Here is a 25,079-nt window from a genome sequence, read left to right on the forward strand (position 1 = left end):
CCGCAGAGGCGATGGACACGACCCCGGGCAGCCCCGCGCCGTCCACGTCGGACGGTCGGCAGAGCTCTCTGGATCGATCAAAAAAAGACAGGCCCCGAGTCACGGGGCCATCAAAAACTTGATCTAGTTTTTCACCCGATACAAACACAAAAATAAGATGGCTTTCATAATACAATGGAATTGTAGAGGACTTTTACACAATTACAGTGACATAAAAGACATACTAGGAGCACATGCTCCTGTCGCCTTATGTCTACAAGAAACAAATTTAGGTCCCCAAAAAAATAACTTTCTAAAGAATTACACTGTTTTCCGCCGCGATCGGGAACAGGCGAGCCAACTATCGGGAGGCGTAGCCATTATAGTGAAAAGCGGCGTCCCGGCTCGAGAGCTTAAACTAAAAACAAGACTTGAAGCTGTCGCAGCCACTCTGGTTGCCCATAAAACCATCACAGTGTGCTCACTATATATCGATCCGCACTTTAATTTAACACTACATGACTTAGAGGATCTTTTAGAGCAGCTACCAGAGCCATACCTGGTAGTTGGAGATTTTAATGCACACTCACATTTTTGGGGAAGTGAAAAAACTGATGCTAGAGGCCATCTCGTAGAGGATTTTATTTTATGCAATGACGTCTGTTTACTCAACTCTAATAAGCCTACATACTGCTCCCCAACCTCGGGGAAAATGAGTGTTTTAGATTTGTCTTTTAGTTCACTGTCTGTTTTTAACGATTTTAACTGAAGTGTTTTAGACAATCCATATGGAAGTGATCATCTCCCTGTCGTAATAAGTCTTTCATCCTCGCTAACAGTTATTCCCACAAAACCACGGTGTTGGAAGCTAAATTTAGCTGACTGGCAACTTTTTACAGCACAAGCTACATTAGAGAAAATAGTTTTAGAAAATGTTGACATCAATGAGATAAATGAAAAATTCACGAATTGTATCTTAGCTGCCGCACATTTAGCTATTCCTCAATCCTCTGTAATAGTAAAACAAAATCACAAATACTGGCACACAAAAGAATGTAAAGATGCAAAAAAGAAACAAAACAAAGCCTTGGGGCATTTTTCGGAGATATCCAACACATGACAATCTCATAAACTTTAAAAAAGCAAGAGCAAAAGCACGATACATCAGACGCAACGCAGAAAGGGCATCATGGCAACAGTACATATCCTCGATAAACAGCTCAATAACATCCAAAAAAATGTGGGAGCAGGTGCGGAAATTCATTGGAAATTTTACTCCTTTCACATTTCCAATGCTAACAACACCGGTACTCAAACAACATTAGAAGAGCAGGCCAACATATTGGGTGAGCATTTTGCTACAGTATCAAGCTCGGCCAACTACACACACTCCTTTCAAAAGCACAAAACAATAGTAGAAAAACAAAAACTTCCCTTCAGAACATGCATACATGAAGACTACAATCAGCTTATTACAATGCAGGAACTAAACACAGTACTAACATCCGGTAAAAAGACAGCACCAGGCCCAGACAATATACATTATGCCATGCTTGCTCACCTCTCTGAGACTGCCATAGAGGCTCTCCTAAAATTTTTCAATAAAATATGGATGAGTGGAGAAATCCCCCAAGCATGGAGAGAAGCAATCATAGTACCCTTTCTAAAACCTGGCAAACCACCAACTAGTCCCACCAGTTACAGGCCAATAGCACTCACTAGCTGTATAGCAAAATCATTCGAAAGCATTCTAAACATCAGACTAACCTTCACACTTCAGTCCCGGCAACTTTTAGATATACACCAATGCGGGTTTAAAAAGGCATGTTCCACAACTGATCACCTTGTTCGCTTTGAGAACACAGTCCGGGAAGCGTTCATCCACAAGCAACACTGTATCGGGGTCTTCTTCGACCTGGAGAAGGCTTACGATACCACGTGGAGGTTCGGTATCCTCCGTGACCTAGCGGACCTAGGTATCCGCGGCAGGATGCTGAGCTGTTTGAACGACTTCCTAACCAACCGCACGTTCCGAGTCCGCCTAGGCGCAACCTTCTCCAACACTTTTATACAAGAAACTGGCGTACCCCAGGGGTGCATCCTCAGCACGACCTTATTCATCATCAAAATGAACTCCATAGGAAAAGCAATCCCAAAATCCATAATGTACTCAGTTTACGTAGATGACCTCCAAATAGCATGCACGTCTTCCAGCATACCTACCTGTGAGCGACAGATACAAATAACACTAAATAAACTGGCCACCTGGGCAGATAGAAACGGATTTAGATTTTCTCCTCAGAAAACAGTAGCGGTTCTATTCTCTTTGAGACGAGGCCTACAGGCCGACCCCACACTATATCTAAACCAGACCCCATTACCTGTCAAACAAGAGCATAAATTTCTAGGGGTAACTTTCGATAAAAAGCTCAGTTTCTTGCCACATATAAACAGCCTAAAGAAAAAAGCTTCCCAGGCCCTCAATGTACTGAAACTACTGTCAAGAAAACGCTGGGGGTCTGATAGGGCATGCCTGTTACATATGTACCGTTCTCTGGTTCGCTCTAAGTTAGACTATGGGTCCATCGTATATGGCTCAGCAAGACCATCCTACATAAAACGACTGGATCCTATCCACAATCTTGGTTTAAGGTTGTCTTCAGGTGCTTACAGAACTTCACCAATAGCAAGTCTGTATGTGGAAACGAATGAACCTTCCTTAGAAGATCGAAGAACTGCACTAACTTGTACATACATCCTCAAAACCCTTTCACAGCCCAAACATCTCTGTTACCCAATTGTCACGAAATGCCCATCCCGAATGCTCTTCAACAACAAGCCCCATGCAATTAAGCCGTTGCTCTTGCGCTTCGAAGAAAAATGTCAAACCCTGAACATACTAAATGAAATCAAAAATATTGCCCCAAGACACGAAGCGCTACCACCGTGGTACACTCTCCCCACAGTGTGTGACGTCACACTAACACGCTTCAGTAAAACCTGTACGCCACACGACCATATAATACAAGAGTATCTAGCACTACAAGAAAAATACAGAAATTACACTGCATTTTATACTGACGGGTCAAAAACTCATGCTCATGTAGGAAGCGCAGTAATACAAGGAAAAAATGAAAATGCAGTATGACTGCCCTCATGTGCTACAGTTTTCACCGCGGAGTGTTATGCTATTAGTGTTGCGGTACAGAAAATAACAAATGAAAACATCAAAAAGAGCATCATTTATACAGATTCACTGAGCGTCCTTACAGCATTAAACTCCAAAAATGCCACAGAGCCACTGATTGGAAGCATCATACACAATATAGTAAAGGTCACAACACGAAAACATGTTATAAAATTCTGCTGGGTTCCCAGTCACGTTGGCATTAGGGATAATGAGAGAGCCGACACGTGTGCTGCACAAGCCAGAGCCATGGAGGTGAAACATGTGGGTTTGCCTCCGAGGGATTACATGAAGTTAGTGCATAGCAAACTAAGAGCCAAATGGCAAGCTTCTTGGGAAAATGAAAGAAACAACAAGCTGCATACTGTAAAGCCTATTTTGAAAGAATGGAAATCATGCCGTCATAAAGAACGTTTTATCGAAGTAATTTTATGTCGTTTACGCATAGGCCACACACACATCACCCATAACTTCTTATTAACAAAAAAAGACAAACCTGAGTGTGAAATGTGTGGTGAGGAGCTCACAGTGAATCACATTTTAATCTCTTGTTCGCATCTCGAAGAACTTAGAAAAAAAATTTTTACGGTATTTTACAATGAACACATTCCATTTCATCCCGCATTACTTTTAGGCGAGCAAACACTCGTCGAGTTTTCACTTGTTTGTAAGTTTCTAAAGAAAGCCAATATTTTAAATTTAATATAATGTAACTTCTATACACTTAACATAACATCATCTAACCTTGTGTTTGGCGCATGATAGCCATAGTTGCTTATGTGCCAAAAAACCCCATATAACTAACTAACTAACAAAGCAGGGAATCTGCATATACAGTTCGAACAGTAAGGAAAGGGGTTCAAATTAAACGTGCTCTCAGCCTCGACAGGTCGACAACACTGCAGGACTTTCAGAAATGGCTCAACAGCACTGCAGCACCATGCAGCAGCACTTGCCACATTTCGAAATCGAAAAATCTAAATAAAACTTGTTAATATGGTTTGGCAATGTGCATAAAAATGGTCCTCTGGCAACCACACTACAAATGCGACAGATAAGTGCTCCAAGAAACTGTTCATTGTCGAAGGTGTAAATACAGTCAAACCTCACGAGCACGCATATTATAAATTATTGGCGATATCAAATTGTTAATATTTTTGACAAATGCATGCAATTTCTACTTTATATATTGAATGCGGTTGTCCATGAAACGGGTATATCGAGCTCCCCAGTGCCAAACTTTGCCCGTTTCGGATGGCAGGTGGCAGGCTTCACCGCACTACAGAAGTGACTGGTGGTGGTGCGCATGTGTTCATGCCAAGGTTTGCACTCTCATCTCGCTCTTGCCAACAGCGGCATGTAGGGTTGCAGCCCGGCAGTCAGCACGTGTTCACTCCTCTGGCATTCGTCAACAGCACCATTGAAGCAGCACCAGCGGTTGTAAGCTTGCAGTAACAATCCTGTGCTCATGTCGGCTTTCGCAGAGGTGGTGAAAACGGCGATAGCTTTCGTTCTAACGTACCGCTTTCCATGCGACAAAGCTGTGATGAGGGGAAACCACAGTAGCCGACGCTTCACCTGCTCTTGCAATGCTGTGCGGGACAGCCAACCTAACTGGGGCTCGGTTTTATGCGGCCTTCGGAATTGGCACGAGCGCCTTCGAAACGCGCCAAAACGTGGGAAAACGTCTCTCTGTTCCTCTAGTAAGGATCGCCAGAATTGCTGTCACTTCAGTGACTCAGAATTTGCCGCTGTTGCGCATTTCTGACGAAATTTTGTATTACGAATTTTGGCTATAGCAAACTATTTTACGATTTTTTTACTTGTTCGCTATAACGAGTTTTCACTGTAAGCGTGTATGTTCGAGCAAACAAATTTAGGCATGTGGCAAATGCAAGGTCTGTGGAAATCTAGGAAGCATTCTACATTCTGACAAATACAATGTTCTCATAGACCCACCATCGCTATCAAACAGCAGGCAAATAACATTCATGGCAGGCAGTCACAGGTATAAATGAAAGTAGCAGATGTGCATGTGCATAGGTGACATATGCTCCTAAAGGCTTCGAGGTTGTCTCAAACAAACTGGTGCAGCTTATCTAGGAATGGCTGCTTAGCAACTGCTCAACACCATTAAAGCCAGATTATCGAGCAGCTTGGCAACAGTTGTGAAAGTAACAACAAATATGGGGTCAGATACCGATTCAGTGGGTACAGTTTGGTAGTCAAGCATAAAATCAGTGCAAAGCTTCTATCACGCCTGTCATGGATTACGAAGCACTTCAACATCAGTGCATTTTAGCGATGGCCATGGCAACCAAGATAATGCACTTATTATTGCTAAGCATTTGTCTAAAATCCAACTTCACACCATGCTGCTAAGCAAAAAATAAATTTAATCACAGCAGTTTACTGAAAATATTTTTCTTTGTTTTTAATCATTATTCGCTATTACGGAAATCTCTGTCCATGTATAGTTTTGGTCAGGAACCAAAGTGTCCATATTAATAAGGCACAACTGTAAATGGGTTTCTTGCTTTAAGAAGCATAAGCATCTGCTGTGGTCTTTTTATTTTTTTGGCATCTCATCAAGTGAAATACTCATGAAAAAAAAAAAAACTGGAGGGGACACATAAGCTCTGCCTTAGGCCTATGACGCGATAGTGTTAATGGTTCAGTGCCCATATATGCAGAATTGGTCAGTCTCAACTTTACATTCATATATCGCTGGGAGTCCTCATACCCCTCATGGCGCAGTGGTGCAGCGGTTAAGCGATGCACTGCTGCCCTGCGATGGTGGGTGCTGCCACCAGCGGGCCTTGTGCCACCCAGGTTGCTCTCCCCGAGCAACCTCTCGCGACCACAACTGCCACCTGCCACGGTGGTCAGTTTGCTCACAATCTGGTGGGAAGGCTGTGATGACGGCGCAAGGTCACATGACCTAGGTGGCCCATCTTGGTTGCCGGAGCAGTTGGGTGCTCCAGTTGAGAGGCTTCAAATGGTCGGCAATGCTGACGCCGGAAATTTCTCAAATTTCTGAGTCTCAACCCAATCAAAGCAACCCAAATATCACCTGCCAATTCAGTTAATTGCGACAGGTTGCCGCAACCTGTGTCTCAACCCAACCAAAGCAACCCAAGTATCACTGATGACAGCACCTGCCATAGAATGGCAGTGGCGCATCGCTTAACTGTTGCACCACTGTGCCAGCAGTGGTATGAGGACTCCCAGGGATTTATGATTGTAAAGGATAGAATGACCAATTCCATCTGTGAACACTGGACCTGAACACTGGAACCGAAGTGAAAACTGAAATTGCTCGCGCACCTAATTCACCCAACTACACAACTACCTAACTACACAAATCAACAATCACTTTTTGTTTGTGCATAGAATTCCTGATCTGGTGGTAACATGTCACAACCTAAACTTAACACTACTACTTTGGCTCAGCCCATGATCACATGCAGGGGAAGTTGGATTAATTCAACTTGTCACACAAATATTTATTGCAGTTATAGCCTTGCATAGGTGGCAAGAAGTAAAAAAAAAAAAAAAGACGACGCCGCCGTTCCTGAAGTGACAGCTGCCATGCACACTGATATTTTTACACAGGTTACACAGTGTCGCCGGCACACCATCGAATCTGGCCACCCATAATCGCAAAATGCACTTTATGGAGCATCAAGCTGCAGAATGGTGGCGACGCTTGTGTAGTCGCGGCAGAAAGCAGCTCAACGGCCATGCAGCTGAGATTGTTCTGCATATGCAAAATACAGCTTTCAGAAAGGTCACGTCACACTCACAGCAGTTCTCAAACACAGCACACCCACGAACCACGATCAATATCGGTGATGGCTACGCTGCGGGAACAACGTCTGGCACTCGCAATCACTGCTACCTTCGCAGCGAATGCGATTAGCTGTAAAGCTCGAAGTTAATTTCAACATTTGGAAAACAAGGCATGCGTGGTGAGTTTTTCAGACATAATATATATTTGCAGGCAGCTTTACTAACTGACGAAAAAGCACTTGTTCGATCGTAATCCCTGCACTCACACTTGTCACTGTGATATGAAGCTTACTGCATGCACAGGAAACTCACCATGGGGAGTTGCTTCTCACTTGCTGTCTGTGAAGATCCTTGCAGGAGTAAAGAACACTTGCAACAACCGCAAACAGCTCCAAGTAAACACTTCGCGACACCACCACTGTGTACGTCTTGTGTTGGTTCGGAGGCTCCTTAGTCAGCTAGGTGTAGACAGTGACAAAACTACTTGGGGGAAACTGTTGCTCGCCGCTCTCACACACGGTGAAAGTCAAAGTTGCTGGCAACACTCGTAATAGCTACATGAGACCAATATTATGTTTCTTGACATAGTTACCACCATATAGGCCTGGTTTCTCGCCGCGCTTCGCTAGTGGCCATCTTTGCACAGGTGAAAATGAGGAGGGACCTGGCATGTCAGAGGACAGCAGCCAATAGCTGCAGTGCGACTCCTTGGTTGCATCCGTTCTTATGCCCGAAAGTTAGAGTTCACCAACTTCGTCTGCCTGGACACATGCGGCCATATGCCCCATTGTTCGGCCCATGCGCAGAGTCGCAAGCATGCATCCACATGCGCCCCAAAAACGATCGTACAGCTGCCTTTATACCCACTATGAACTGAACAGCAACTGAACAACTGGCGGTGATAGCAACAAATATGCTCGGCATCATCAAAGAACAGAATCCAGTACTCTTGGCCGTGCTCAGTTTAAGGCTGGCAAAAAACTTTCTTGACATTAAGTGTGGAAAGCATCTATGATTATATCGAACAAAGTTCAAGCAGTTGTGTTTAGCTGCAACCATTCGAGAGAAACCTGGTTTCATCTAGAGTCAGAAAGTGATAAAAGGAGTCATAAAGTGATAAAAGCAGGACATCAGGGGCCTTGAGCATAGACAAACATTACAAAATTTCACACTGATAACGTCCGTGGCAATGTAGATAGGGTGGGGCAAAGTGTTGAGTTAAAATGGACAGGTAATGCAAAAGCATGGATTATATTTTCTGTGGTCACATATACCTGTGGTATAGAGTTACATTGATAGCCTAAGATGGTTTTAGTGTTGTGTAATTCTCATGTTTGTCCTGTTGCATTTCAGAATAGCTAGCCCATGGCACAAATTCTATAGTGAAGGCTAATGGGTTCACTGCATATGTTTTTCAAACCAAAAACAATACATATAGTGACATATTGATCATTTTCTGAAAAAAAAAAAGGGGGGGGGGGGGGGGTTTAATGGAGCCAGTAGCTAATTTTTAAGGGTCCAATATTCTTCATTCAGTTCATTGTGATGTCCAAAGTGCTTGATCTCATGATAGTGGCATTAAAAATGCCGAAAACGTTTTGAAAAATTTTCAATCAATGAACGCACTGGCAGATCTGAAACAAAAGTTAGCGTGATCCTGATGGCAAGAAAGTAATCGTTCCTTGAACACTCTAATTGTCATCTTGGCACATGCCTTGAGTACTCTTGCATTACTTTTATGCTAAGGTGTGCACCCTTGCGTGCTTTTCTACAAATGCACGAGTGTGAAAGTTCTCAAGCATGCCACCACATTGTGATGGGGGCTTGCTACTGGTCAACCACTGCACCCGTCTATGTCAAGGCAACACCATTTTATATGTAAAATTTTCTTGTGCCAGAAGGTGCACTGGAGAAACAGTAGGTGGTAATATACTATAGGTAGGTGGTAATTTATACAAAGGCCTTTTGAAAGAGAACAGTGGGATGATTAAGCGGCTAGATTATGTTTAGCAACACAGGGTCAGATGGTGGGATGCACACAGTGCCAGAGTTTCCCTCCAAAATGTCACTTACTAGTTGCACTCATATGCCAAACTAAAATTTGAACTTCTTGTTGAGGTAATATCATGTTTGATTTCATCAATCTGAGGCAGGATCTTTCATTTTTGTCATAATCTCTTGGCATGTTTTGCTCACATGACTGTGCTTAAAGAACAATCTCACACAGTTTCTTTCATCTGGAATGAATTCGAGTACTGTGTGCAGTCACCCTTGATATTCATGACAAAATAGTGAGTACATCGTCAAGCAAGTTGCGTGATGCAAGACTGTGTGTGTGTGGTTTGGTTTGGTTTATTGGGTTTAACGTCCCAAAGCGACTCAGGCTATGAGAGACACCGTAGTGAAGGGCTCCGGAAATTTCGACCACCTGGGATTCTTTAACGTGTACTGACATCGCACACTACACGGGCCTCTAGAATTTTGCCTCCATCAAAATTTGCATGTGTGTGCATGTGCGTGTGTTGCTTTTCCCAGTTTAGTTCCATAGATCACAAGCAAATTGTCATCCTGCTATTCTTACTGCAGTGCAAAAGTTCCGGCACTGACACTGTTCCTGTTGAACTTAACACTAGTTGACTTGCTGTAGCTTCATTGAAATGTAGGCCTGCTATAATTTTCTTGAAAGCCCTTGCCACTGCGAGGTCTACTAGCACTAGCAGCCGTCTTTGTCAGGTTAGCAAGATTATGAATGCATGCCGGTTTAAATTTGAAGGTCTTGAATTGACACTTGGCTGCTTTTGTGCATTACCTTCTCTTTACTCGGCCATGCTTGTTTATTTACAGTCTTATGCACTGGGCTCGAGTTTTTGTTGTGGTCAGGTGTGGGTGCCTTCAGTGTGAAATGAGCTGGTCAACTTTTTGTGCAGGTATTTGGAGAAACAAGCATTCCTTCAGCGTACTGACCTGCGCCAGTTCGAAATTGAGAAGACCCTTAGAGCAAAGAGCCGCTCTACTAACTACCTCTGAACGTTGCTATCAGTGTTCATTTCTTTCCCATCCTTGTGAATGTCACAATTTGTCATCATGTAATAATAAAGGCATTGTTCAACAAGTACCATGCCACTATGTGTGATCCTGAGTAACTTGCCATTGTGGTCTACAGGCATAGTTAAAACATTCTCTGGACAAGATTTTTTTTTTTTTTTAACTTTGCTCCGGTGTATCATGACCTAGCAGTGGGCCACCTACTACTTTGCTTGTGTGTGCTGTGATGTACATACAGCCTTTGTCAAAAGTTTGGAGCCCAGGGGGTTTGCTTCTGAGCCACACTGTGTGGTTCGTTATGCATCTCCAGCGCTCCAAATTTCATGAAGGTAAGATGATTTCTGGTCCTGCCTCCTTCAATGGGTAGGGCTGCCACGAATGCTTCAGGAGTCCCACTACAAGGCTTAGAAGTAAGCCCCCTGGGCTCTAAACTTTTGACAAAGACTGTACATGAGTTTCCGCCTACAACTGGTTTCTTTGGCCGCAACTGGTTTACAGCTACAGCTGTTAGGAGGGGCCCATTCATTGAGTTTCGCATTGTTGAAGCAGTAGTAGTGAGGCATATGGCGAGAGCGTAGGATTGCATAACCAGAAGGTGGTTACAGTGGAAGGAGGAGAGTAGGGCTAGAGTGAAAAATGTGCAACCGGAGGGTGGCTGCCACGGGAACCACCCTGCAGCCACGGGAACCACCCTGCAGCCATGGGAACCACCCTGCAGTCTCGGGAGGAGGATAGTGGGGGGTTGCCATGGAAGGAAGAGGGATACCTTGAAAGGAGGGAGGAATGTGCATCCTGGAGGGTAGCTGCCACGAGAACCGTCCGGAGGGTGGTTACCGTGGAAGAATATGGCGAGAGTGGAGAAATGTGGCACTGCAGTGGCTGCTGCAAAACTCTCCACCTGAGGAGAGGCTTGGTGATGGTGGCGCAGCACACCTGAAATAGCCGACTGCGAGTAGTCCTGCATTACAGTGGGAACAATCCTGCGTTTTTTTAATTTTTTCCATAAAGTTCTTTTCTTTTTCACCTTTGGCTGCCAAGAGAAGTGCTAGTGGCATTGTGATTTTTGCTTTGCCTTGGCTTCTTGAAACTTGTTGAGCAACCCTGGAGCCTAGTCGGATGGGCCACTTCATACCAATAATGGGGTTATTTATTTATTTATTTATTTATTTATTTATCTTTTACCCACAGCGCCATTTGGCATTACAGTGGGGGGGTTGATACAGTAACACAGCACATAAATGCAGGTAAATACAAAAAAAAAAGAGAAACAGCAGCCTAAGCATTCACAAAGTAAGCAAAGAACAAAATTGACGCAATGCGCATCTATGTACAGAATTTGGGTACAAGAAAGTCAACTGTGTTGTTCACCCAATAAACGTGCATTTTAGGAGAAAGCACCAACGCAGTAGACATAAAAAAAAAAAAAAAACTTCAAACGTGTATTTCACGCAGGTATACTGCGCATTGACAGGAAGACACAGGTATACACAGTGGAACGCACGAAACGAAGAAGCAGCGCACAGATAACGACGCACCGTCTAGCTATGAAATGACGTGACACTGTTCAAAGCGGTATAAAAGGATGCATTCGATGAGATGGAAGTAACAACGGCCGGCAAACGGTTCCATTGACGAATGGTTTTCGGAAAAAAAGAGTCGCTGTATGCTGCCGTCCTGCACTTGTATTCACATACTTTTTGATCATGGTCAAGGCGTGCGGATACGTAATGTGGTATGAAGATGTATGTTTCGCGTGGAATGCCAATGTGGGAGTAGTATATGTTATGGAAGAGGTTGAGCCTCTGCTTAGTTCTCCGCTGTTCTAGCGATTCCCAAACGAGGACTTTTTTTGCTATTGTTGCACTGAAGTTGCGTTTACATGACTTACCAAGTACGTATCGAGCCGCCAAGGACTGAACTTTCTCAAGTTTTTCTTTGTCACCTGTGGTAGGAGGATCCCACACTGTGCTAGCATACTCCAACACTGACCGCACATAAGTTTTGTAAAGGAGTTCTTTGGTAGCTTGCGGGAAGGAACGAGTGTTTCGGCGGAGAAATCCTAAGGATTTGCAGGCCTTTCCAACTATATAACCAACGTGCCGATGCCAGCAGAGCGATGACGTGAAATATACACCTAAATACTTAAATTCTTCAACTATTTTCAGATTTGCATTATTTATGGTATATGTGGGTACTAGCTTTGTGCGTTTCCTCGAAAACGCCATGCACACTGTTTTGTCCAAGTTTAGATTCATTTTCCATTTTTCGCACCACTTATGAACAGTGTCAAGGTCGTTTTGAAGGACATCACGGTCAGCATTACATGTTATAATTTTATACAGAACACAATCGTCTGCAAACATCCTCATGTGTGACGCTATATTTTCAGTGATATCATTGATGTACAGTAAGAAAAGAAGAGGTCCCAAGACGGAACCCTGAGGGACGCCTGATGTTACATCAACAACATCAGATTCAGCTCCATGAACCATTACAAATTGACGTCTCGCGTGCAGATATTCACTTACCCAGGCAATTATGCGACAATCAATATTATAAGAGTACAATTTCTGTATAAGCAAATCATGTGGAACGGTGTCAAAAGCTTTACGAAAGTCTAAAAAGATACAGTCGACAGTGGTGCTGGCATCTAAGGCTTTGGCAATGTCATGGGCGAATTCGGTCAGCTGTGTGACGCACGACAATCCTTTCCTAAAACCGTGCTGGTAGGGGTTTAACAAGCCATGGGTTTCAAGATGTTTTATAATACTTGAATACAGAATATGTTCGATAAGTTTGCAGGGAACTGAGGTAAGTGAGATAGGACGGTAGTGTGACACTTTATTTCGAGGGCCGGATTTGTATATCGGAACTACTGAAGCGACTTTCCAATCGTCCGGAAGGGAACTATCTGCCAGTGATTTTTCAAATATTATTTTCAAGAATGGAGCTATTGAACTTGAGCACCCCCGAAGAAGCGCATTTGGCAAACCATCCGGGCCGGGAGCCTTAGCAGTGCTCAACCTGTCCAGTAGCATCTTGATGCCATTCAAGCTAAAAAAAGGATTTTCTGAGGATGAGGCTGTAATCGTGACGGGCGAGGCTGAACCGCTGGTGGTTATCGCTTTCTTGGAAAACACTGAACATTTAGCAAAAGTTGTATCATTTGGGTCATTTCAGGTCAATTTGTGCACCAAAAGGTGCTGTAAGTGCAGGTTTTCATGTGGAACAAAGTACCCAATTTTTTTTGTCATCATTTTCGCTAACATTATGGAAATGGATGGTGCAGTAGAAACTTTATAAACATTTATATCTTCTTTCTCATTTATTACAATTATTTTTTAGCGAATATTACTATCTCTAACGAATTCGGGGTCTATGCGAGATCTGCTTGACTTTGGTTGTGTACTGTGTAAATATTAATTCCATCACAGTAAACATTTTAAATGCCTTAGAGCAAACCATCGTAACCATGAGCAGAGCTTGATACAGTGCTGTTATTAAGCATCCTCAAAGCTTATCCTCAAATTAAGCCCCACCATGAATAACAAGCCTACAAGCCTTAAAGAAACCTTAAAATCATTGCTGAAAACATCTCTTTGGAATGAGCACAAGATATCCACCAGCTTTTAAGCAGTGCCTTCAGATTTGTGCACTGGAAAATTGCATTCTGTTAAAGGCGCATTTTAGGGTAGGATTGAGGTTCCACCTGATTTTTTAAGAAATTTGTTTAGGATGCAAGAATCTGGGCAAAACTGGGTTTAACACGGAAACGAAGAGCCCAATTCATATGAGGCACTGAAGGTGCCTTCATAAGCTTTAGTGACAAAGAAAACAATGAAAATGTCAACATTGCGTCAACAATATTTAAGATGTCATCCATAGTATCAGGGGCATATGTCTTATACTCATTCGTTACTAGATAATATCTCAATTGCTTGTGTCAAGCATTTAAGCATGCTAGACACATGAATGGCTTCCCCAAACAGTCTCCACATGATGTGATTTCTCCAAACAGTCTCCACATGATGTGATGACTTCCTTTGTCATCACATTGGCCTTGTTTGGGTTGCTGCTTGTAGTGATGAATGCACAATCCAAGCACCATCTTTGAATTTTTTGTGCCAACATAGAACCCTTTTCCAACTCGGATGCACTTTTCCTTCACGGGGCACAAGTGCATAGCCCTGAGCGAAGCCTGATTTCTTATGCCTAGGGAGCCTCGGCTTTCTAACAAATAGCCTGGCCGTTTTTAATGAGCCCAATAAAAAAAAAGCTTTTTTGTGCGTTCATTTTGCTCAGATATCAATCTCGTGCTGCAAAAATGGTTTAGTATTTGATGCAGCACTACTGAAGTATTTGACGCTGGTACCCCACAACATCGCATGCTAAATGCAAGTTTTGTGAGCTTTCTAAAGCAGGCATTGTCTTATTGGTTCCATGGCAATAGTATTGCTATATAGTAGTGCTACAGAGTGACCTGGCGTCCCTCCTGGCATGCACCCTCTGCCATCGCCAATCGTTTCTACCGTGCACCATCCACATGTGGCGCTTGCTTCCAAGCATCGCTAGGGCCAGCTTCAACCCACAGGATATCGAAGGGTTTTGTTGCCAAGCCACCTGCCAGTTGTGTGCTTAACTGGACCAAATGTGCTCTTTTTTTGTTGTTTTTAATTACTTATTTCCCTTTGTATCTGATTTTTCTTCTACTGAGGTGACTTCTCTTAACTGGGTCATTAATGAAAAAATTGCAGCGTTATGGTGGCAATAAATTTTGCAGGAATATAATTTACCGGTAGGAAATGGGGGGAGGGGAGCACTTGAGCCTCTCATGGCCATAGCAGTTAATGGATTAGGACCATCTGTGCTTAAAGGAGGGGCATGTTCTTCATTGTGTAGAGGACCTTTATGCCCTCTTTTGAGCTTCCAGTATTGGAGAAAACAAGGTAGCAGGCCTAGGCAGAAACTCCTTATAAGGTGGCAGGTTCCAAACGTAGTAGATACTTAAGCATTGTACTTCAAGCAGTTTATTGACAATGGAGTGGAAGCTACAAGAACAAGGCAATGGCTCCTAGACCTGTGTGGCCAGGTCACGAGTGATAGTTTGCACTCCACTGTAAACAAGTTGCGAGACAGTGCAGGCCACCACTGTGTACACGGAAGATAGGCACAGCTCGCGCTATTTCACATCAGGACTTTCCAGCATGGACCAGTACTTTTTCTGTTGTGCTTGACCTAGAGTCATTCGTTGACAGATGATCTGGTTGCCAATGACGAAAATTGCATGCGAGCTGTACATGGTGCTTTGGCAACCAAGTGACTGCCCCTCCAACCCCACACTTGAAATGCAGCACCAAAAATGACCCCTGCTCCACCCCACTCGTATATATCACAGTGGCAAGCACTATGCCTCCCAACACAGGCTGTCTGCCATGTTGGTTGTGATGATTTTAGCACAATGCCCGACATGTTAGAACAAAACTGTGTACTTGCTCAATGAGCAGATACAACTGTTTTGCCATGCTACACACAGATTCTGCGGAAAGACTTTTTGAGTACAACCTTTTGATGTTCATATGTGCAGTTACTTACATCACAGCTCTTAAATGTGCAGCTCACTTCGCTGAACATTATATAATATTCCTGTGGCAGCTGCCCAGAGGCAGTGCTTACTGTTTGGCCACTTCAAGGCATCAGTTTTTTCTTTTTGTTCGCTGTTCCCCTTTACTTTTTCTTCTTTACTACAGACATAATGCAATGTAAATGCTGGCTGAACCATTGCAACGATCAGCTTCAACAACCCAACTGAAACAGGGTCCTTGTGTATACTAATGGCCCAATTAAAAATTTGATCAAAGCTTGGGTTTTCACCTGCAGAGATTTTCCCTAATTCATATCAATAGATGCCAAATTGTTCAGTTACTGTAGGCATGCTATCCACATACAAAACCAAACAGTGCTTGATGGTGCTGTTCTGGCTGACAGGTGCTTATAACAACAGTAAAGCCACTATTACCTCTACCACTGCACTAGTTACTCGGACATTTTAACATGCAGATCAAGTTGCCAATCATGCATGACCGCTTGTGCCATGTGAAGTAGAAAAAGTAGTGAGAAAGGCAGTAGCAGTAACAAATTCTTTACTCAACACACTCCCGCGTTTAGAGCAATACACCACTTCTGGCAATTTTCTCGCCTGCAGAGAGTCAGTAAAGCAGTTACATTTCTGAACACAAGCACAAAAAAAAAATGGACACACACAAAAACTCAACGTTTCTTTCAGGTGTGAACTCAGGCACGTCTCTTGATCCACTGCTTGAGCCCCTTGCTCGGCACCAGAGGACTAGACGGACGAACACTTCGCACAGCCAACCGTGTTACTTCACCTTCGTGAAGCGGAACTCCAGGTCGTAGATTCCAACAGCTTGTTTCACTTTATCATCATAATCAGCCCATTCTTTGCTCTCGAACTTCACGTCGTCAAACACCGTTCCGCTTTCTGTAGCTTCAGCGCTGAAGCCATCTCTGGGATCGAATGCTACTGGTTCAACTCCACGGCATTCAAAAACAGCAATGGTGCCAAACTCCAAAGCGGTGTCAGCGTTGAACTTCTGCAGCATGTCATTCAGGACATCGATGCTGTTCTCCCTCCCACACAGTTTGCATTTCAGTACCAAATTGGCTTCTCCACGGCTACCCTTCATAGCAGTGCGGTTGGCCGCCTCCACAGTTTGCCAAGTTGTCGTCTCTTCTCCACAGTTCATACATTTCAACTTCAGCCGCCACACACAATCACGACTCGGAGTAAAACCTGTAAGGTTTTCGAGAGTGGCACGTACCTGCAGTGCAATCTTCACCATTTTTGGACGATTCAGAACAGATGGGCCTAGCAGCGTAGCCCTAAACGTTCGAACAGCTCCAAGACAATGAGCAATTAAGACAAAGCTTATTGGCTAATTGGGCTGCACGGGCCAACGTTCTATTGCACGTTCCATTGGCACGAGCTGCACACTGCACACCACCAACCGCCACCAAATCCGGCACGAAATATTGAACTTTGAAGACACGGTTGTTCATACATGCCGCTTCCAAAATCGACGACTCGGCTTCACAATCTTATGACCTTTAAAAGCTGATTTTTGAAAACTGAGATTAAGTCGACCCTTGTCACCGACTTTTTTAAGCATAATTCATTAATATTTGTATATGCCTGTCATAGATGTCTGTAGGACCGTGGCGACAGGTGGCACTGTACTTTGGAAAAATTTCCAGTTTCGGATTAATTTAGACCAAATATATAAAACTTAACCGAAATTTCAGTACGATACCTCAGTGATTTGATTAGGAGTGCTCTGTAGGGGCAATGGTAGAGGATGCGACTACAACGGATCGGGGCGCCCACCATCAAGTCGATCTTCTAGGCCCTTTTTAAAAGCCGCCGCGGTGGCTCTTGATTGTGGTGCTCGGCTGCTGACCCGAAATATGCGGGTTCGATCGCGGCCGCGGCGGGCGCATTTCGATGGAGGCGAAATGCTAGAGGCTCGAGTACTGTGTGATGTCAGCTAAATCACCTCATGTGATCGAAATTATCGGGATCTCTCCACTACGGCGTGCCTCGAGTTGTTTTGAGACGCTGAACCCCTCCAAACCAAACCATATCGCGCCCCTAAACAGCAAACTTTTTGTTACCGAAATTACCATAACTAGGGTAACACCGCGTTGGTGGGGCTTGGTTGACGGAAATTAAGTGACTTAGTTTTGTTCACTTCGTTTGATCCCGCTCAGCCGATCTTGCACGCTCGCTTCGGAGTTTGTACTCACATGGCCTTCAGTGCGCTCGAGGTGCTGCCTTTGAGAGCCTGCAGTTTCGCGCGGTCTTTTGCGCCATCCTGAGCGTAAATTTCACCGTTTTGGTAGGAGTGGCTTGTAACGCTTGGAACGTTAGCATTTACGCGCAAGATCTACGTCGTGGAGTAATATATCTATCATTACTCAACAACCGGCAAGGTACGTCGCGCGAAGATGAACATGAACTATGCTTCGGCGGTCGAAGTGACGCATTACATATAGGGAAAATTAAGGGTTGTCTAATGCATATGCAAGTAAAATTTACTTCTGCGCTTGCACATCAAGGCAGCAAACACTTCTATTTCCCCCATGAAACCCGGCCGACAGAAAAGTTTGAAAGTCGAACGATGGCCCATATAATCTGTCCGCGACTGTTACAAGGTAGATCTACTAGCTGGCAGTAATTTGCAGCTCACCTTCCTTGCCATCATATCGCGTTAGCCGCGCTGCTTGCTCAAGGGCACGCAAAACGTTTCAAACATGTCTGTAGGAAACGCAACATCAGCCGTACAGAACAGTAGCGGCGGCGAGGCGTCTAATATGCAGATGAACTGCTATGCAACGGGCACCGCTCACGACGCGCAGCCCAGGACAAGGCGCGTACGTGTGTCTTGTGCTCTTGGCTGCTGCTGTCTTCGCGAAGCCCTTGCGCACCAGAAGATAAGGAGCAATGACAATACGTTGACACACACAGAGCGCCAACTTTCGACACTTTTATTAGGACAACACATAACTGAATACTCGGCGACACCAAATGATGTCCGTGAATTTAGCGGCGTCGAATGAAAAGTTCCTAACCAGACAGATGGGATGCTCACCCAAGCTACCCAATCGACTCTTTTTTGGGCTATTTTCACAGCCCCGGTTTGATTAAAAACCATTAATGGAAGAGCGGCTTATGTTTATGCTTGCGAATGCACAAGTGTCGTCTGCTCTTGCCGTAATCATGGCGGCGAGCATCTAAAAACGTTGGCGAGCATATGGTTGCTCTGTGCGGCGCTAGGGGCACCTTTCTGTTAGAGGCGCTGCTGCTCTCTTTCATACTGCGGCGCGGACGGCGGGGTCTGGCAGGGCCTCGTGGGGCACGGATAGACTTTCGTCAGGTTGCCTCTCCTTCGTTTGGCAAAACTGTTGTGTTTGTGCATCCGTTTGGTTTGTGTTTCATGCGAAGGGCCTTCTCGTGTCTATACCGTGTGCCTTGTGTATGTGCACTTCCACCGCGTGCAGCCCACGGCATGGCGAAGAGGTGGACAGATTCACGGCCATGGAGGAAAGAAAACAAAGCAGACTACTTGACGCATCACGGAGGAAAAATTTTTCCTCCTCGTATAACTACACGTTGGTAGTTATACGAGCATAATTCGTAGTGATTGTCGAGGTATCGTGTTCCTGCAGTGCCCCACCGTTGTCTTGCCATGCCGCCGGCGCGGTAACCACTGCGAGAGCCGTGGCTGGATATCTCAGCAGTCGGCTTGTTACCCCCGGTATTGAAATTAATATTGCTCGCGTAAACGTTAACATTCAAAGAATGGGAAGTGGTACAAAATCTGTACCGTATGCCATTTATTTTTCATCAACAAAGCGCACAAAATTTTTTTGTAAATAAAAGAAATAAAAAATAATTTCTATTTTTTTTTCTTTTTGTTATATATTTTTATTTTTGGTATAGGGCATAGTTCCTATGATGTAAACAGGTCAGACAAAGTTTCAGTGCGTGGGTGCACTCTACCTTAGGAGGGAACGAATGTCATGTTTGCTGCGGTACTGCGCAGATTTCTTGCATTGCATGCAGAAAGCTGCAGGTTAGCCTGTGCAGTCTATTCACTGAGTGCTTGAAGTCTGCTACTCGCGTGAAACGGAATAGTGAACACAGCACAAGCAAACGGCCTCCGTCGTCGTATAATCAAAAGCGTTTTTCTTAGTGTACTGCTTTTGACTCGGCGGCACTACCGCTGGTATCATTGTAAAAAAGTTTTACTACTATATTTTCTGAACGTCGCGTAGGTGGAGTTATTTGATGAAGTGACTGCAAGATAAATCAGTGGGAAGGAACGCAAGCACAATGAAAATAGAGCAAGGGTGAACCTCTTGAAGAAGAAAAGATAAATTTATTGCATGTAATGACAGGAAGTCGTTATTCCATTTGCTTTACGACCTTGAGAAATGTCACCTATCTCCTCCACGTTCCCCTCCTCGAAAAAAAAGAAACACTTTTATTGCTTGTAGGGGAAATTAATGCAATCGCAAACTAGCACTGGACAGGAATGTTAGACACACGATACTGAAGGCATATCTATGCGTTGGAAGGGCACTACTTTAAGAGGAGTTAATTTCATGAATTCATGAACGCAACAAGGAAAAACAAGCAAAAATGCAGTATTGTAAAAGTCACGAGTGGCATATACGAAAATAAATGAAATGCACCAACCAACTTCGAGAACATCAACGTGTACAAAAAATTGCAAGAATCGACAGTAACGCAAATGATGCTACTTCCTCTTTGGTAAATATTTGATTACACAGCAGAATCTAATAATTTATTACATCCTTATTTACATATAAACATCGCAAAGTGCATATATGGAGGGCATGTATTATGCCATGATTGCACATGTGACAGAAGCATTTAAGCAATATAATTCGCATATCTATACACAGAAATAACTAATATTTAAAACCAGAATTGATGGTCAAACCTGCACAGCAGGAGGAAATGAAATCGATCAAAGTAACTCGGCCTTTTTCCTTGCAACTCTGACTTTTTCTGTAAGCTGCATGTCGCGGTTCTTTTTTCTGCAATAGAAGTGCATTCGCATCACAGCATAAAACTTCACAGCTCTGGCTGTCACCTCTTCGTGGTGATCGGAGCAACCCAAAGGAGGGACACCCTATTCCTCCAGGTTATCTAAAACTCCGCAGAAAAGATCACCGACCATAGGGCCATTCTAAAGTGTATGCTGTACAGTTTTCTCTATTTCCTTTATCGTACAAAAAAGCTTGCGTGAAGGATGCCGCAGGCATCCTTGCTTAAACGCGCGCAAATCTGTGAGCTGACGCTCAAGTGGTCGAGGCTCAAGTGTGTGATCTTGAGGACAGTACATGATATCCGCTCATCAATCACAATGGTAACAATCAAGTTCCCTTGCACTAGACGGCGAGTGTAAAATATGCCAGCGAGCCGCACCGAGCGGCGACGAGGGAGCAAGACTCGATCGCAGCGCCACTAGTTCGCGCGACCGCCACTTGGGACAGCTCTCCGGGCGGAGCTGTGAAACTGAGTTTGTTTTAGCCTGTGCAGCCCAATCAACCAATGATACCAATGCAAAGTAAGCCTTCCTATGGTAGGATACAACTTAAAAAAACAGCAGTTGCTAACACTGGGCCGCGGTCCGCGGCGTCCTGTCTTACTCCGCTGGCCAACCGCAACTGTAAACGAAACCAGCCTTTTAATGCTTGACTATATCAAACAATCCACGTGTGGAAATCCTAGAGCTCATATTTTTTTTCTTGTGATAAGCTTCTTGTTTACGTAACAAGAAACATTTAACCAGCGGACTACTTTTTCGTCGTGGAGGAATTCTGTGCGCGGAGGCTGAATGTGGGCGGAGCTTCACTGCAGACTTAAGTTGTATCCGATTTGTGTTGGATAAGCTTTGTCTTGATTGCTCATTGTCTTGGAGCTGTTCGAACGTTTAGGGCTACGCTGCGAGTCCCATCTGTTCTCAATCGTCAAAAAAATGAGGATAATGAAGATTGGACTGCAGGTACGGGCAGATTTTGAAAATCTTACAGGTTTTACCCCGAGTCATGATTGTGTGTGGCGGCTGAAGTTGAAATGTATGAACTGTGGAGAAGAGACGACAACTTGGCAAACTGTGGAGGCGGCCAACCGCACTGCTATGAAGGGTAGCCGTGGAGAAGCCAATTTGGTACTGAAATGCAAACTGTGCGGTAGAGAGAACAGCATAGATGTCCTGAATGACATGCTGCAGAAGTTCAACGCTGACACTGCGTGGGAATTTGGTACCATAGCTGTTTTTGAATGCCGTGGAGTTCAACCAGTTGCATTTGATCCAAGAGACGGCTTCAGCGCTGAAGCTACAGAGAGCGGAACGGTGTTTGACGACGTGAAGTTCGACAGCAATGAATGGACTGATTATGATCATAAAGGGGAACAAGTTGTGAAAATCTACGGCATGCAGTTCCGCTTCATGAAGGTGAAGTAACACGGTTGGCTGTGCGAACAGTGTTCGTCCGTCTAGCCCTCTGGTGCCGAGCACGGGGCTCTGGCAATGGATCAAGGCAGTGAGTGGATCAAGTCCACACCTGAAAGAAACGTTGAGTTTTTGTGTGTGTCCATTTTTTTTTTGCTTGTGTTCAGAAATGTAACTGCTTTACTGACTCTCTGCAGGCGAGAAAATTGCCAGAAGTGGTGTATTGCTCTAAGCGCGGGAGTGTGTTGAGTAAAGATTTTGTTACTGCTACTGCCTTTCTCACTACTTTTTGTACTTCACATGGCACAAGCGGCCATTCTTGATTCGCAGCTTGATCTGCATGTTAAAATGTCCGAGTAACTAGTGCAGTAGTAGAGGTAATAGTGGCTTTACTGTTCCCAGTAAACCATAAAACGTCACATAGACATCAGCGAGATATTTACGCTGGACATTAGACACCTCCATTAGACATCCATTTTAGTACCGTTTACGAAAAATCTACGTACCTACCACATGAAAATTGGGGTCCAGTTCACGCTGTAAGTACGTACTGCAGATATCACGCTCGACATTTATCAGACATTTGTGAACATGTAAGTACGCCCAGTTACGTAGTCTAGACGTCTATATAAAGAGAATATGACTATACATAGATCAATACCCAGGTGAAAATTTCTAACTGGTTCCAGTCCAACTGTTTTAAGGGACACATTTCCAGTTGTTGCAACTGGAAATTGGTTCCTTAAACCAGTTGCGACTGGAACCAGCTGCAATACGAGATGCAGCTGACACCTGTTACAATTCCAGATGAAACGGAAACCTACTGCATCCCAGCCACAGACTTCCCTATGGAGTCGTCGGGACGTCCAAGCACTCCAGCTAGCTCAAATACAATTGAGTAAGCGAGTACATGGCCATCACGGGAGCCCAAAACACTGCAGATGACTTCCGAGTGCTTCAGTATTTTATTGCGCTCGGCGCTTTCACTGAATCTTCTCGTTGAGCATAATCGTCAGGTTTACAGCTGCGGTGGCATCAATACTCTTCTGCCGAGCCCAATAAGACAGGGTTGCTGCAAAAGAAAGCATAATTGTTCACTTTTACAGGTGACAAGAGAATAGCACAGCAACCACAACAAACAAACCCAGTAATTTACGCCACTTTTACCGATGCAAGTCTATGAAGCGTCAAAGGTTGCCCTTGCAGCACTAAAAGGCAGTCGTGCTGAGCGGAGTGTGCTTGCACACGCACTTCTGCACACCATCCGAACGCATGCCCAGAAATTCGAGGCCCGTGTACTGTGCGATGTCAGTGCACGTTAAAGAACCCCAGGTGGTCGAAATTTCCGGAGCCCTCCACTACGGCGTCTCTCATAGCCTTAGTCGCTTTGGGACGTTAAACCCCATAAACCAAACCAAACAATTCGGTAGTAGAGGCCAGTTGCATACATCACCAGCCTTTATTTCAATACACAGCGAGTTTGGCAAAACAGCCAAACGAGTGAGCGTAAAAATCTAACGTGCCGATAAATGCGTTAGAATTTTTTTTCATTACGAACGCAAAAATCGCATAAAATACACTTCAGTGAGTAAACTGAGACTGAGTACGCACCAGGAAAGGTCACGATTCCAGCCGGTGAAAGCGACTTGTAGTCTTAATTCGTACTGACGGGTCCACTTCGCCGAGTAGTAAAAGCAAGCAAACTGTCTTCCTTCAGCTCCATCAAGGAAATAACGGTTGGACAATCTCGCCAGCAATAATAAGGGAATAATTAATTCTTTGTCGAGGTTCTTCAAATACAACGTTCCCACGGAACATGATGAGAAATCACACACGTCGCGCACTCTACCACTGCCGCCATGGCTGAACCTAGCCTCGTGCGGATGTGCGAAACTGACACATATTTTGTATCGTCTCTTTTTTGTACTTAGTAGCAGGCTTGCTGTGGCACAAAAAATAAGTTAATAATTTTTAAATTGTAGCATATTACTTTTTTCATAGCTGCAATCGCCATGCGCAGTTTGTGCTATTATTGATAAAATACGATACGAACTACAACTACGATGGAATAGGTGAGGTGCGTTTCCGCCGTCAACGCAAAGAGTCATGGGAAAATCGTCTGCTAGCTACTTCCGGTTCCAAATTGCTCAACTGATTGCATGCATCGCCCTATTCACCGCGTAAGTTGACATCGTTTATGCGATAAATAACTCGTGGTACTAGTCACTGATTGCACTGAAGCATCGAAAGAGAAGCCCGTACTACGTATCTGCATGACATGAGCGCAGAAATGGACAATCTAGAGAAGTAAGTGTATTTTTTCATGGTTGATATATGCTGGCCGCCGTAGTCCGTGTCTGTTGTGCATATGCGCTGAAGATGATTTCGTGTGCGTTTCGTGATGTTTAGCGCATAATTCAGTATACAGCCGTTTTTTGCCGCACTCTGATAAACTGCAATCTGTGCAGCTGATTAGACGATGCTCGTATTTTCCTGACAGCGTTTAGAGCCGCCAGTGTGCTAGCAGACGACCCATATATGCCACTGCGCGCGGCGCGCGTCTCAGCACATCGCATGGTGCAGTAATAAATCGCCTTGTCGCCTTTTTGTTATTCCAGATGCAGTGCAGGTGGCATTTCATGTGAGAACACACAGGAACACGCCGCAAAGGAGAGTAGAGGCGTTAGATTATATATTCCACGCTGTGTTGTACGAAGCTGCGTGAATAAAATTAAATGGCTCGCCCGCGTGTTCTGGAGCAGAAATATTTTATCGAGTACTTACTGCTTTCAGTGATCCGTTGGAAATACGTTGCATGAAGTCAAGGTCACCACGTTACTTACTTCAATCGCTTGTGTGATTAGCCCTGCGCTGCGCAACGTATCATATTAGAGCAAAAAGTGCGTTAGGTACCAGGCTCCTTTCGTCACCCTAAAATCACAACTGCGGCAGGCTACAAGGCGAATCAACTTGCAGACTGCGCATGAGGCGAAGGTGAATTTCTCTTTCGATGC

General features: G+C 44.3%; 2 protein-coding genes and 1 pseudogene across 2 annotated transcripts in view; 2 read left to right on the forward strand and 1 right to left on the reverse strand.

The window, feature by feature from the left end:
* The window catches only part of LOC149350973 (heterochromatin-stabilizing protein CFDP1-like), a 28,123-nt gene extending 18,050 nt beyond the window's left edge, over window positions 1-10,073 (forward strand). The window contains exon 8 of the mRNA XM_089580149.1: window positions 9,886-10,073. Within this exon, the coding sequence (XP_089436275.1) occupies window positions 9,886-9,985 (100 nt within the window). The 3' untranslated portion in view covers window positions 9,986-10,073. The remainder of the gene's footprint in view (window positions 1-9,885) is intronic.
* Window positions 10,074-16,126: 6,053 nt separating this feature from the next.
* On the reverse strand, window positions 16,127-18,424 carry LOC149350975 (CXXC motif containing zinc binding protein-like). The gene has a single exon (XM_089580150.1). It carries the CDS (start codon window positions 16,861-16,863, stop codon window positions 16,381-16,383), a length of 483 nt encoding a protein of 160 aa, XP_089436276.1. The 5' UTR covers window positions 16,864-18,424; the 3' UTR covers window positions 16,127-16,380.
* A 2,990-nt stretch (window positions 18,425-21,414) lies between these two features.
* Window positions 21,415-22,335, forward strand: LOC149350976 (CXXC motif containing zinc binding protein pseudogene; annotated as a pseudogene).
* Window positions 22,336-25,079: the final 2,744 nt, after the last annotated feature.

The sequence above is a fragment of the Amblyomma mixtum genome, chromosome 3 (assembly GCF_055824585.1).
Source record: "Amblyomma mixtum isolate Tamu chromosome 3, ASM5582458v1, whole genome shotgun sequence".
NCBI classification, from domain to species: domain Eukaryota; kingdom Metazoa; phylum Arthropoda; class Arachnida; order Ixodida; family Ixodidae; genus Amblyomma; species Amblyomma mixtum.

What these genes read in the sequence shown, in the direction of transcription:
- LOC149350975 (XM_089580150.1), bottom strand. Translation starts at nt 16,863, where the DNA reads ATGGTGAAGATTGCACTGCAGGTACGTGCCACTCTCGAAAACCTTACA.